Source organism: Gallus gallus, chromosome 4 (assembly GCF_016699485.2).
Source record: "Gallus gallus isolate bGalGal1 chromosome 4, bGalGal1.mat.broiler.GRCg7b, whole genome shotgun sequence".
Classification (NCBI taxonomy): Eukaryota; Metazoa; Chordata; class Aves; order Galliformes; family Phasianidae; genus Gallus; species Gallus gallus.
This window is the reverse complement of record NC_052535.1, coordinates 60563092-60578843: the sequence shown is the minus strand read 5'-3', so window position 1 is coordinate 60578843 and position 15752 is coordinate 60563092. Positions and strand designations below refer to the sequence as shown.

General features: G+C 37.6%; 1 protein-coding gene across 1 annotated transcript; it reads left to right on the top strand.

The window, feature by feature from the left end:
- The first annotated feature begins 8216 nt into the window (after window positions 1–8216).
- CCDC110 (coiled-coil domain containing 110) lies at window positions 8217–15095 on the top strand. The gene is made up of 7 exons (XM_004935976.5): window positions 8217–8412; window positions 8632–8684; window positions 10199–10264; window positions 10753–10875; window positions 11564–11842; window positions 12350–13574; window positions 14668–15095. The coding sequence occupies exons 1-7, from the start codon at window positions 8346–8348 to the stop codon at window positions 14883–14885; spliced, it is 2031 nt and encodes a 676-aa protein (XP_004936033.3). The 5' UTR covers window positions 8217–8345; the 3' UTR covers window positions 14886–15095.
- The last annotated feature ends 657 nt before the right edge of the window (window positions 15096–15752 follow it).

Genomic DNA, 15752 nt, shown 5'->3' with positions numbered 1-15752 from the left:
CATTTTGCCTCACGATTTTTGCTTCATGATTGCCTTTATGATCAAATTCAACTAGAAGATGATCTCTGTCAGCGCTGCTAACACACACCATCCACTAATGGGAAGTCATTCAGCAGAATCAAATTAGAGCTAAATACGGTCTCCCTGAAATACACATTAAGTAGATGCCACATCCTCAGAACCAACTGATCTGCTCGTACTGCACCACGCTGCCTGCTACTGTAGACACAGCCTGAAGCATTTATTGCAACTTTCATTGGCAAAAAATTTCTTCACAGAAATGAAATTACTGATAGTGTTTAAAACTAGAGATAGATCCACTGTGTATAATTTTCACCTGTTTGCTCAAGAATTTCACTTAAGATGATTTGATCAGCAATTTTGGTTCAAATTTCTATAAACTATGCAATAGGACATGACCGTACCATTAGATATAGACCTGATTTGAATGTAAAATACAGGCCTTTGAATCAAACTCTCTTTTAGGGGGGGCTTTTTCACAAGGATAAAATTATGACGTACCTTGTGGGCTTAAACATTTATAAATAAAACAATGGGAAACAAAGCATATTTGTCGATGTATATCCAGCAAACTTTCTAAAGGCGACCACATTCTGCACATTTGTCCTCTTGTGTTTCTTTATTTTTCCTTTCCTCCTTCCTTTTCCTTCCTTCCCTCATCCAAAAAAGTTATACAGACAGTTTCTTTTTGAAATTAATGAGAAAATTCCACAAGCAGATTATCCCTTAATATATTTACTTCTGAAGTAAAATGCATTCTATAACTCTTCAGCATATACTCAGTTGTTTTGTGGCGCTACCAACTAAAACCTTGTTTCACACTGTATGCTTGGTAAATAATACCCTCTACACAATGCTCAAGTTTACAAAGGATTTTGACTCTAGATACACTAAAGCACACATCTGTTTTAGCACTGTGAGTGAGTGCTTTTTGTTACACTCAGCCCACCTAATCCTTGCTCTCCCCACACCAGGGCATGATCCAAAGACCATTAAAGGATCCAGGAAAGTCCTGAAAGATTTTAGACTGTATTATCCTGAAAAAAGCTCTTGATGCCACAAGCTAGGACAGTTGTCCAAAATAATGCTTTAAGGAAAGTTCCATACATTTCATGCTGGAAAAATTACAGCTGTTCTGGAGTGCCAAATTCAGAAATACAGAGATGGTGGAATAAAGATGATCTTTAATCCCTAGGAAGACAAAATATTTAGTAAACACAAGCAAGGTTTTAAGCAAGAGGAAAAATCTCTGGCAAGTTTTTCACAGTCTTGTCTCCTTTTCTAGATCACTTGGAAACAATTTTTTATACATCTCATTCTTAAAAAATTACTTTTTACAATCTTTTCAGTTTATTCCTGATTTAAGAGGTTTTAAATTGTCCTGCTAAACCAGGAGCCTACAGAATGTTGAATTTTAACTAGATCAGGTACACTGAAGAGATATGGCTGGAACAATATGTTCAATGGCCAAAACAAACAAACAAAAACCACCATAGCCCATGCAGCCAAATTTCAACACTTTCAAGAAAAAAAAAAATAGTTTCCATTGTTGTGGTAAAGTGCAAAGTTGTGTGTGGCATTACACAGAATCTGAAGGGCGCTACTAACAACACCTTACATGGCTGGCACAAGGCACAGAAATACTCATTCCCTTTCTAGGTAGAAACGAAGTTTCAGAGCACCAGCTTTACAGCCAGTAGAATTACGAGGTACTTACAGGTTGTGCAGATACACAAAGCATAGGCAAGTTTTTGTTGTGAAAGAGTAAACCCCAAGGAGAATCTATGACTGCACACAAGACAATCTGTCTTTCAGTCTATTTATGGGTAAAATACTCTTTTAATATATTGACTATTTCACTTGTGTGTAGAACTCATTCAACATACTCAATGAATGCTAGCTACTTAGTAATCACATTTCTGACTGAAATTTCTGTAATTGGCGGTATCATTAATAATTCTTGCCACTGCTACACTTGGCTAACATTGGAACATCTACAGCCTGCCCATTTAAGAAAGCTGGGAGCATGTCAAAACTAAAATAGAAAATATTTAACCAAAACACTTAACTTTGGCTCTTTAATAAATTTCAAGAAGTATATGACTCCCTGGTGTTTCATTCTTGCAAATTCGCTCTATTTCATTTTCACTGCAATACCTCTAGCTTCAAAACTACACTCACTTTTACAAAAAGCACTGCTGTTCACTGCTGTACATCTTGCACCTCTTTGAGTGAGCCAATTCAAAACTGTACCTAAGTAGAACGTATGAGGTGATAAGTACAATTCTTTTACAGCAAGATTCTTCCACGACCTCCCTTATTCCATTTTATTATTTATAAGAGAAGCACATAATGCAAGAACACTCAGATACAAAGCCAATCCAGCTGCAACAGGCACTGTGCAGAGAATAACAATAGCTACCCCACAGCTTAAAATCCAGACTAAGCAGACCAGGCAGATACAGTAGTGAAGGGAAAAGACACTGTGAAAGATAAATAACATGATAATTCACAAGTATTTTGCTCCTTTGCTTCCTTTCACAGAAGACTGGTGGACTAAGGTAAAAAAACAAACAAACAAACAAAAAACTGGAAGAGTTAGTAAGCAAGAGAAAAATGCACAAGCAATGATTCAATATAAAATAAAAATATGCAGGTAAAATGTGTAAACATTAGTTACACACCAAGATGGAAGCAAAACTTTTTTATTAACTGATCCGGTTGCTGGGTAGGTCATAAAAATTTCTCTCTTCCCTAAACTCAAATGAATTGTAAAAAATGTGAGACCAAGTAGAGATCCTGCACTGGTAACAAGACTAGTTGTTCACACTTCTATGGGAATGTAAACTAATTAACGACGACATAATCACAAGATTTTTTTGATCCCAACACATGATTATAATTCAAAAACTGTTCACATATTTCTTCTCTGACTCATAATTTATCCAGCCTTTTCCATTCTCACTACGATTTATGAGATTCTTCTCCATGCACACGTACACCACAGAGCTCTGTTAATTGTCTTTCCCATTTATTTCCTATTCACTGCCTATTAGTAATTGCCCTTTCTGAAACAAGAGCTGCTCTCATTTTTCACAGTGGACGAAAGAATAACATTTCAGAAATGATTACTGGGATATGGGTGCTGCTTTTCATTACAGATCCACAACAAAAGCTAGTGAGGTAAGTCCCCTTCTGCAGAGTGGAGTCCTAATAACCCTGTGACAAAAAAGCTGTTCTTTTCAAGTCACACCCATACACACTGACTATTACTGCAAAATAGTATCAGCTATCGCCCACCTCTAGATAATAGTAAGAATTGAGTAAAATATGCATTTTAGCATCTGGACAGATAACGAGCAGTCAAATCAATCTTAATTCTTCTGTGGCACATGAAGAAGACATGCAAAACCTCTGAGGCACTCATACAGCAGTGCTGCACGGGATCTCAATGCTGTTTGCCACCAAAATTTTCATAGTAATTCAATTTTCCAAAACAGTCCTTTCTTCTAAATGCTGAAAGGGCTCTAATTCATGCTATCACCACAATACAAAACATAATACAGTAATACAAAATGGGGATATTCTCCCATTCTCCTAGTCCAAAGGCCAGGAAAAAAAAAAAGTGTTTAACTTTTTATCTCAATTTATGTACTGGATATGTGGTAGAAATTAATTAGCAGTATCCTAATCAGAATAATATAATACTTACATTTACTATTAAAAAAAAAAAAAATCAAAGTTTGTCACAGTGGTGATAGAAGAATATTTTTTTAGTTTATTATATTAATCTGTCCTTGACACTTCAGATCTCTCTGAAACAATTTCAGTAAACTGACAGCAGCTCTAACTTATACATTGCCTCCCAAGTTAGAGAGCCAAACTGATGTCTCCAAGTATTTAATGCATTCTATCTCCATGATCACCTCATCAGATCTTAATGCTTCACATACTTGGATACTTATTGCTATAATGTTTTAATAAACATGACCAGGTTGCACCTGTTCAAAGGTTCATGGAAGCTATCTACTCACAGTCTCACAATAATCAAGAGGTAACAGCTGCCCCTGTAGCTGATTTAACATTGCTGCCATACTTAGGGGGATAGACAAATGAAACCAGCTGTTCATGTTTAAACTAGATTTCCCTAAGAAGATTCCTGGGTCTGTAAAGACCTGAGTCATGCAGTCCTAAGACAGTTTGGTATGTGATACTGCAAGTTAGAAGGACAGCAGTCTGTTTCTAAGTCTTTCTGCCATATTGTTGTTTTTTGTTTGTTTGTTTTTTAAATAAAAACAGTAAGTGAATGTTACTGACTTTCCATGAAGGCTTTCTTTAAGGAGAAGGCAATCAATGTCAGACACCGGTTAAGGAAATTGCCAGTAATCCTTGGTAATTCTTTCACCCTCATTCTAAAATCATAGCTGCAATTTATCTGAAGCTTTTCAGTAGATGATGTTAAAATGACTCACAAATTAGTATTTTCTGCAGTCTTTTAAAGAGTGGGAAATGTACTCAGCATAAGTTTGAAAAAGATTTGGTTTGAGGTTTTGATTTTTTTTTTTAATTTATTTATAATTTCTCCCAAAACTGTTAATACCTGCTTATTGGAGTCATCAAAACAAGAACACGAAGGAACAGTAGAATTCTCCTCAGGTCTTCAAGTAGAAACGCTTAACATTCACTTTCAGAGAACGTCTCTTCCATTTTAAACAATTATCTGTAAGAGAAAGATTTCACTCATTCCATAAGATGAAATGCTGCTTCACATCACTGTCTATTAGCAACCTCTTTCAAAGGTTTCTTTTTCCTGCTTAACTCAACATCTCAAAAAAGGACTGAGCAAGCAAAAGATTTTTCACAGCCAAATCACATTCAAAATGTATCACCTTTCTTTCTCCTAAAGAAGAATGTTTTAATCAAATACAGATTTTTCTAAGTATCAGAGTTTTAGATGTTTGCTCCTAAATGACTGTAGTTGAAAGAGGCAAGAAGTTAGTAAACAAAAGATGCTTACTTTCTGCTCCTTATGTGAAACCTAAGGACTTCTCCCATCCCTTCTCTTTATCTCCTCCCATTCAGTAAGCAACCTTATAAACATACGAATAACTTCATGAGGCACAATTGCTTTTTACATATATTTATCCAATAAACACATTCTGAAATTGGTTTCCTTTATGTATTAGTTACTTCTTTTAAAGATTTGGTTTTATCAGTCTTATGCATTCAACCCACTAGTCTGATATTTTTGTTGCCCTTTTTATGTTATTATTAAAAAATAATAATAATAAAAAAGAAGTTTTGTTAGTAACATACATTAACTACATTACATATTTCACATGCAGCCCAAGACATTCCTCTTCACTCAAAGCAGCCCAGGTAAACCAAAAGGTTGGACGTTCCTGCTTTAATTCCACACACAATTCATCTATCTACAAAGGAGAAATTATTTTCCCGTGATGTGACTAAATGGCTATACACTTTCATCATACAACTCATTTTATAATCAAACCCTTTAATGTGACATTAGGTATCACATTCACCTGCTATAGCACCTCCCAGATTAAAAGGGATCTGGTCAGCAGCCCTCAGCTCTTAGGGTAAGCAGTGGGGGATGAACTAAATGAGCTACACAAGCACACCACACACATATAATGGCATCCACTAAGTCTCACTCAGTATCTAATGCCAGAAACATCTGTGGCACAAAGACACTCTCCAACACTTGTATATAGAGATTGGGGTGACACAACTAGGGTTCAGCTGAGAGATTTCTCCCCTCTCCTGCCTTGGAGAGCCACAGAAGTCTGAGTCTGACAAGTCCTTGGAGGAGTCTCTGTGTTTCAAGCTACAGGAAAACACTGGCAACCAAAAAGTTGTGAAGTTACCCTTGAAATACAGCATGAAGTACTGCATTTCCTCATGGGTTTGTATTGGTCCTTTCTACTGGCTTTCTAAAGTTGTGGGGTTTTGTTTTCTTGGAGTTTTTTTTTTTTTTTTTTTTTTTTTTGCTTTTGCACATATTGACAGGGTACTGCATTTATTTATCTACTTGGAATAACTGCATTCCTATCTCTTCCCTACAATGCAACTGTTTGCATTGCATCATTTCCCTCCTGTAATTTTGACTTAGCTTTACCCCTGCATATATTTCAGTTGATTTTTTTTTTTCTGTTTTCTTTCCCAAAACTGTAATTCAGTATACCTCTGAAGACAGGAAAATTCCAAAATATCTTTTTTAAAGCAAACTCAAGGCTGCTTCTACCAGACCCCTTTTTTACTCTCTAATCACCATTAAAATTTTATGCTGAATTAGGAATTCTCTTAGTTCTTCCAATGTAGCTCAACTATGTCAGACACTTATTTGTACTTTAAATGTTGTATAAAAGTTATCTTTTGAAAGTTTGTGGGGTTTTTGTTCCTCAAAAGATCCCATTATTCCTCAAATACAGTAAAGCAGCCTCATAATTAAGTGGCTTGCACTTTACCCAAGTAACTGCACACTGCTAAACAAATCTCATTTCACAGAACCCTGACCGTTCCTTTTCTCATTTTATTTTTCAGTGCTTCCTGAATTTCATTCACTTGTGCGGTGTTTCTGATGCACTGCATTGTTACCTGCTGCTCCCATCTTTCTCTGTTTTTCAGTTTCTTTCTCCTCTGTATTTCTTAGGAAGATTTTGGGGGGATTGTGAGAGCTTGCAATGTAGGTGAATTTTTATCTTAAAAACAGGTTTCTAAAATATTATAGAAAAGACTTCATGACAGAAGGATGGACAGCTTCTCACATCTTCACTGAGAGCAAACACAGAACAGACAAACTCAAGCTAAACCAATTCTTCCTTAATGGTCCACTGCTGTTTTTGGTGATTTCATGCAGTGTCTAACTTCCTGGGACTTCTTTCTGCACTGAAAAGTATTCTTGTATGCTGCGTAAGAAATCCAAAAAGAACAGTGTTTATTCTGTTATTTTTCACTGTTCTTGTTGAATACAGAGGGCTTCTCATGGTTCAATATCCAGACATTTCTTTCTATAAAATGAAGTACGCAGTGGTGTTTATTTCTGAACAAAATAACTTCATGTTGTGTAATATTGCTGGACAAATTCCAGCCATTAAACTCTTTTAGCTGACCTTCAACAAGTGCAGAAAAAGTTCATTAACCTTATACTTCTGCACAGACACGTCAAAATTATTCAGAGAGCCTGAAATCCCTGAATATTACAGCCATGCCATTCTTAAGAACTGACAGCCAAAATTCCAATGAGACTTTTTTAATCTGAACGATTGCAAACTATCTTTTCAAAGTGATATGCAATTGTACAATTATCAATGCCTTTACGTCAGTTGAACTACAGCCTCCCAGCACCCTGAGCACGTGCAGAAGCTCCTAGCATAATGCCTGAACACAGAGTCCCCTGACTGAACAGTTGAAAAGCCTCAGAAATTTTATACCACCACTAAAGCTAGCTATAAAAATATATGCTTTTCACCCGCTTTTCCCCTGAAATCTCAAAATAAGTGACTACATGCTACACACAGTTTGAATGCCAACTAAAAAACATTAGATTTAATTTAATTTGATCATTCATAGACAAGTTCTACTGGCCTGACCTTAGCTTTTACACAGTACTGAGTTTAAAAAATACACGTTTTGCCAATTAACTGTTCCATGAGCACTAACTTGAAACCCTTCTGGAGATAAAATGTTTAAGAAAAAAAATTACCTCAGGTGGCACTGTATTCTGAAAGAATATCAACTACATCTGCTAGCAGCTGCTTTAGCAAACCAAGGTTTCCCTGTGTACACGGCCACACAGGTGCTTTATGAGCAGCAACCGTGCCTAACAACCTGTGTCCAACCTTGCATGCTTCGTGCACCTGAGTCATTTAATTATATGAGCAGTCCTTCCTTGACTGCTCAAATGAATACAGGTGATGTACAGCGGACGTTTTCTTTACCAGAAAAGACGGCACCAAGGAGGTCGAGCACCTGAGGAGCGGGCCCTCCTGTGACGGTGCTCGGCCGCGGCTGGGGCGACATAGGGGCTGAGGCGCGGCCGCTGGCGGTGACATGAGACCCACCGCCCCGCCCAAAGAAGCCCGACTGCAGGCCTGCTTGCTGCGGCGAGACCGAGCTGCCGGGTGGCTGTGCGTCACCGCGAGTGTGACGACATTGCCACACACCCGCACGCCGCGCTGCCTCAGCGCCGCGAGGGGACCGGCACGCAGCCCCGGCCCTCCTCCTCCTGAGGCGGTGGATGGTGTGGGCCAGCGCAGTCTCCCGCGAAAGGAAAATCTCCGCGGCCACGACCGAGCGCTGCAATGCAGGGCTGGCCGCGGGGCGGGACGGGCCGGCCATCACAGGGGGCAGTGCCGCGGCGCCCTCGGGGTACGTGTTCTGCTGTGGGCGCTTCGCCACTTCCAAAGAGGAGCTTTTCAGCTTTTTCACCTCAGAGGGTCTCCAGACACTGGAGTTAGGTTCTTCCACAGCCTCCACAACGCTTGAGCCTTCTCCATTTCCTCTTGTTGATATCCAGTTAGATATGAAACAGCTCTACCTGAGAACTTCAGGCACTGCTAACTGTAGAAATGTCATTTGTGTTTGCAGGTAATCACACAACAGAAGCAGAAGATCTGAATCACCTGCAAAAAGCACTGGAAGTAAGCTGACTGATTCTGTCTGCAGACAGGAGTAGGATGACAGGGCACAAAGAGAGCCTCAGCTAGCAGGAGTTCCTCATGGCACATGTAGTTAAGCACGTGCGTGTGCCTGTTGACATGGCCCAACCGCTGTGGGCAGACTGTGCTTTTAATACAAGATATTTTAATAACTTAGGCATAGGATTTACGGAACTCTATACCTAATATATACATTATGCATCCACCTATACTCTATACGTAATATCTCTATACGGTATTGCCAACTGAACCCTGGGTTGCATCAAGATGATCAGCATGATCAGCTGGTCGAGGGAGGCAATTTTGCCCCTCTGCTCTGCTCTCTTGAGACCCCACCTGGACTACTGCATCCAGTTCTGGAGTACCACACACAAGAAGGGCATGGAGCTCTTGGAGCAGGTCCAGAGAAGGACCACAAAAGCAATCAGAGGGCTGGAGCACCTCCCCTGTGAGGACAGGCAGAGAGAGTTGTGGTTCTTCAGTCTGGAGAAGAAAAGGCTCCCGGGGAAGCTTATAGCATCCTTCCAGTACCTGAAGGGGGCCTACAGGAAAGCTGGGGAGGGATTATTTTTAAGGGCATGTAGGGACAGGACAAGGGAAAATGGCTTTAAACTGAAAGAGGGTAGATTTAGACTACATATTAGGAAGAAGTTCTTTACTGTAAGGATGGTGAGATGCTGGAACAGGTTGCCCAGTGAGCTTATGGGTGCCTACTCCCTCGAGGCATTCAAAAACCAGACTGGATGGGTCTTTGAGTATCCTCATCTAGTGGAACATGTTCCTCCCTCTGTAGCAGGGATGTTGGGACTAGATGATCTTAAAGGTCCCTTCCAACCCAAACCATTCTGTGATTCTGTACCTGCCTCTTTTCTTCTTTTGCGGAATCTTCTTCCAAAGTGAAACACATAGTGAACTACACATTTTGCTATATGCCCGCATTCATTCCTTTAGCTGAAATTTTTACTGAGTTTCTGAATTCCTGTGCCCTGAATATGATTCATTCAGTAAAACATTCTTTGATCCATGTCAAAGATACACAATATTTATTGTAAAGCACTTTTAAATCATTAGAGCTTAGCTAAGATTAGTGCTGTTAACATGGAATACTAGGGTTTCCCTTTACTAGTTCCCAGAGACAGCCCAACTTTCTTATACTGTCCAACCAGCACACCACAGTTTAAACCAAAAGGATGATGTTTGGAATTGGAGTATTGGAGTAAGATTCAAAACATAAGCATATTTGGCCTCCTGGTAAAAGCTATGGACAAAAGTAATGCCAGGTGTGACAGAGCTTTCAGTGACGTGAGCAACTATCCATGAAGAATGACACTGAAATCCTTCCAGTATTGCAAATGACTTTCTAAATGGCTATTGAGTGGTAAGAGAATCTGGATGAAAATGATGTTAGTAAATAAACATGAGTTAAACAGAAAATATCTCTAGTCATTAAAAATATATATATACCAGTTTTCTGATATTTTGTTTCTACATTTTAGATTCTTCAACAACAGCTGGAATCATTTCAGACATTTCAGAAACAGACTCTGGAGAACGCTAACATGGTAAAAAACAACATAAATGCTCTTAAGTGTAAATGCCAACTCCTGCATTTCTAGATATTGCCATAAGTATTTTAGGTTATTGTGTACTTTCAATATACATTAAAACAGCTGAAGGACTAGATCTAATTTGCACTACAATAACCACAAGGAAGCTGTTGTTTTCAAATAAGTTTCAATTCCACATGATGTTAGTCATTAGACATCAGAATCTGCTCCAATGCTGCAAACTGCCATTTCTCACAAAATGCTAGGCCACCCTTTGAGGAGCGTTTTCTGCCATCATTTTATCTGATTCATTATATAAAAACTAAAGACCTGATGCAGAAAGGATGTTTAGCATTATGCTTTGCTGGTTATACACAGTTCTGTGTTCCTACACTCCATTTCCATTCAGTCTGTCCTTTGAAGGAGGTAACTTCCTGATAACAGTGCATTTTGGAAGGTGAAATACTTAAACATGTAAGTTTTCTATAAACAATCTTTTTCAGGTGCAGTCTGAAATCAGTGGCATACTAAATAAAAATATATTTGAAATGAAAATCCCAGTACATACTTCAGCCAAGATTGTGATGACTGCATACATCACTTTTTCAGCAAATAATGCATCTCTGGTATGTTAACAATTTTTACCTACGTTATTCTTTAGATGGATTTTGGCTTTATTATTTATTTATTTATTTACTTTAAATAACCCAGTGGGTATTCTGGGTACAAAAAATAACAAGTGTCTTCTTCCTGAGAAGCTGTAAATATGTATACTGTTCCCTCCCACCCACTTTGATTGAGTTCCGTTTCTTTTTTGCACAGACAAAATAGTAACTTGGTCTTCCCCAAGTTTTTTTGGATTATTTTCACTGGATATGGAATGCAGTACAAAGCATACAGTGAGACAGGACAAAGCCAAAGAGGGGACAGAAATGAAGAAAGGGAATAAAATGTACTTTTTCTGCATCTATTTAGTGTAACTCCAGTTTGCCCTTAGTTTGTGCTGACTAGGATGACAAAACAAACCAAAGGCAAACGATAATCTCCTTAGGTCATCTCTCCTTTGCTTGAAATGTAATCGATTTAAGGCACTCAGTATGTTGTGCTTGCTCCAAAATCCAAAAGGCTGATTAAAATTGTTAACGTTTTAATGGCTAAATAGCATTGGCAGAGACAAAGTCTGTGCAAGTCTTGATTGAGAAGTGGCTTTTTTAACAGCTCAGATGTCTTATACTTAAATTACTGCAACATTTCATAATTCTTACAGTATGATTTTTTTGTGTGTGTGCATTTGTTTTTAATTTTGTGAGGTAGCCTATGGAATATCCTGAATTGTTGTCTTCTAAAAGAGAAGTTCACCATGACCAACAGTCCTGTTCTGAAGAGCACGTGGAAGTACTCTGCAGTCCTAGAGATGTGGTCAGTGATATACAGATTTCACATAGGATTTCACTGAAAACTGAAAAGGTTGAAAATTCAGAAAATCTAATTGGAAACAAAAGGATACTTAAAATAAACAACGAGTTTACATGTGGACATTTGGTATCTGGCACTGATTCGGAGACGGAAAGGTCGGATGCTGCCCAGGAGAAGGTAATTTTTAGTAAATCTAAACTTCCTATGCATTTACCTGAATACGGGAAGGACATTTTTAAAATAGATGATAATTATCCTACCAAGTTGCTGAAACAAGAGTTTTGGAAGTCAGCCAGTATTCTTTATTCAGCCAGAATTCAAATTTGTTAGCACAAAATCCAGAAAAATCTGCCTTTTATACAGAGAAAAATTAAATAACTTAACAGACATTGCAGAAATTGTAACCTCTTTGGATGAATCACATATTGCTTCACTTCCATTTAATGAAAATTGCCTACATTTTGATCAAGAATTTTATAAAGATTCTGAGTATGGCAGTATATGGGCCCCTCCTACAACAGCATGCAATGAAAAAGCAGAAATGTACCTGAAGAATTTAAAAGCAGTTGTAGTGAAGGTAACAGATGCCAGGTAAATTCGTTTTCCAAAATGGTGAAAGATAAGCTACTAATGCTTGATCACAAACAGCAACTAGCAAAAGAATAACTGTCTGTTTTTAACCAGATGCTGCTGAGGCTAGGAGATCAGAAGTTCGGTGAAAACAAAGCAGACCCTGAATATGGTGGAGAAACTGAAGCACTGCATAAGCCTCTGAAAAATTCTGAGCATCTGCAAAAGAGAGTAAGTTATCTTCAGAATGAAAACCCACTTCTCAGAAACAAGGTAAAACCTCTTGCTGACACCATACAGTCTTTGAAAGAAAAAATATCAAAATATGATGTGAAAATTAAGGGTTTCACTAAAGAAAAGAGTACGCAAATTCAGTTGGTTAAATCACCAGAAGGCAATGAGGAATGTGTTAAGGAAGTAAAGAGCCTGTTAAGAAAACGTGAAGAACTCCAGAACCAGGAAATAATCCTTGAAAAGAAAAAGAATCAACACCACAATGGAAACAAAGACACAATACAGGCACTACGTGATTTTCAAATTAGGAACAAGAAATTAGAAGAAAAGATGACTGCTGGTACTTGTGAAAAAGGGAGGCTCAATGTGATGCTAGAGTCCTTGAAACACAAATGCTCCAATTCACAAGAAACAAATAAAAAACTTGGTCAGCTGACAGAAGAGAAGAGCTCTCTAGAGCAAGAGCTTGAAGGAAAGCAGAGTGAAATACAACAAATGAAAGGAAAAAAAACTGCAACAAAATCTGAACTGGAGACTCATTCTCAATTAATGCAAACACTTGCAGAGAAAAGACTTAACTTTGAAATCACCCTGCAGGAATGTTCTAATACTAAACAGATGCTGCTGAAGGACATTGAGAAAGTCCAGTCAGAAAAAGTGTATATGGAAAAGAAACTCATGACTGAATCCAGAGATGCAAAAGCAGATATTGATCTTTTAAAATATAACTTGATCACTGCAAACACAGAATATAAGAGGTTATCAACAGTAATAATGGACATCATAGAGGAAAATCGGCTGCTTAAGAGAGAACTGAATGAATATAGAGAATATGCTTCCAAATATGAAAATGACATTAGAAAACTGTCTGAAGAATGCTTGCTATTAGAAAATCAACTGTGGACTATTGAAAATGAGAGAGATATAGCACAGCTTGAATTCCACCGTTTGCATAAGGATTATGTTTACCTCCGAGGCCAAGCTACAGCTTTAGTATGGGCACAAAAGAAACCGAATTCCAGTTCTGGCACCATGCAAAATGACTTTTATTCTGAACATTCCACTAGAACTTGTAAAGAAATTCCTTTGGATTGCCTTTCACAAGGTATGACTTTCAATTCACAGTAGCTTACTCTCTTTTGTTTGTTAAATCATTTACAGTCATTTCAGTATTTTTTGTACTCAAACTGTCTGCTCTTATTGATACTTCGCTGCATTTTGCAGATTAACAAGAGCAGATCCTTACACAACATAAGTACATCGAAACACGATGAAACTATGACAGTTGACAGGAGATTGAATTCTGTCCCAAAGATTTCAGACTCAGAAGGGAATCTTAGCAACCTTTTAGCTGAGCGGTTTAGTAGATGCCACATTTCACAGGTTATTTTATAAGAAGTCCTAAATAAAATTTAACCCACGTTTACGTATGCTTTAGATAACTTCTAATTCTGATCTATGTGTAATTAATACAAGCTACTGTAATCTTTTTACCGTTTCCCTGACTTAGAAAGCTTATTAACTGAAACATGAATTTCAACACTTTCAGTGTAAATGTGTTCTGAGAACACAGTCATAGTTATAAAAAGCACAAAAATTAACCTCTGCTAATTAGTCACTGCACAAAGACTGATTTTCTCAGTCATGGGACCACGGAGAAGAAGAATTTCTTAAAAACACTGTGTATAATATTCTATGAAGTTGACATAGTCTGTATGTAGTGTCTTTACCATGCTATTTCCCTTTATATTTCCCTTTACATTTTCTTTTTACTAATTACTAAATGAATCTGTTAAAGTAAAGCCATGCAAATAGCTATTGGTGTTTCCAGAACAGACTTAGAGGTAATTAGTTATCTTCAATTTCCTCCTAATAAAACCACTGGTATACAGGTTCCTAGCCAGTAAAAGGCACAATATCTTTAGAGATTGTTACTACAGTATGCTGAGGCCCTACCCAGAAACAGGCATCAGCTTTCTCGCAACACACAGTTTCTAATGGGGGCTTATCAGGGGAAGCAATTGCTTCCCATAATGACCGTATGTAGTTAGTCTACATTCACTAAAAAATTCTTAAGCAAGCTAGGTTGTTGTGGGTTTGTTGTTGTTGTTGTCTTTGGGTGTTTTTGTTGTTTTGCTTTTTTTGTTTTGTTTTAGTAAAGTGCTATAAATTTTAATCTCATTTCCCCATTTTGCTAGGGAATGAAAGGATAACTAAAATACGGAAGAAAATACAACAGGAAGAATTGAAGAGGTGGAAGGAAAAGCAAGGAAAGGAAAATAAAAACTTCAGAGCAGTCTTCATCAGCTGTACTACATCAGAACAGCAGTTAGAAGGAAGTACTGTGCACTCCAATCTATCTAGAAAGGCTGAATCTGCAGAGTTCTTAAGTGAACAACATGGCATATTGTCCTGATAACCTGTACAAAGACACCAAAAGCCAGCACCGATACCATTATCTAATAGTGTGTTAAAAAGGAAAAAAAGGAATTCTGTCACAGGTCTTTGGATAGAGAAAACATCAAAATTATTGTACAAATGAGTATTTTAAAAGATTATTGTGTCCTCTTGATCTAAAAGCAGGGGGTTTTATGCCTTAATAAATGCTGGAAGACCTGGCCAACAACTGTTCATTTTTATTTTCTTTGATGTTAGGAAATGTGAGACCTAGACTAGAATTTATTAATGAGAAGAAAAAAAAGGGTATTTACATGAACAGATTTCTTGGACCACATGTACAAAAACGCTATAAAAGTTAGGATCATAGTTCCATCCTAGAAGAAGCTAGTTTGAAAGATTATATTTGTTAAGACACTTGCATGTACGCAGAGGGTAACAGAGCTACTCTTGGAGAACGTAGCAGCAGTTAAGAGTTTTCAGGAAACAGAGGATAAGTGTTAAACAGATGATGGTAAATAGAGGTAACTACCCTTATAACAGGCTCACAGTGGTCATTTTGAGAATGTGATCATAACTGAAAGTCTTTAAGAAAGTTCTTACACGAAGTACTCTTGAAATAAACTATAAATTTTAATACTACTAAAGGGAATTAATTACATTAGTTTCACTGTGAGCAGACTTATTTGGCTAATATATACACTGAGTCTTTGAAAGATGTGCATTTTTTTCCACTGCAATACTTTGTGAATTTGAACCTAAATTACTCAATAGGAAGTATGTTCTGTAAAAGTACGTTTCAAAACTCAAGTGAAGCAATAAGATGAAAATTTATTCACCCTTGGACTTACTGAGTACATTATATTGCTTATCATAGCTTTACAAC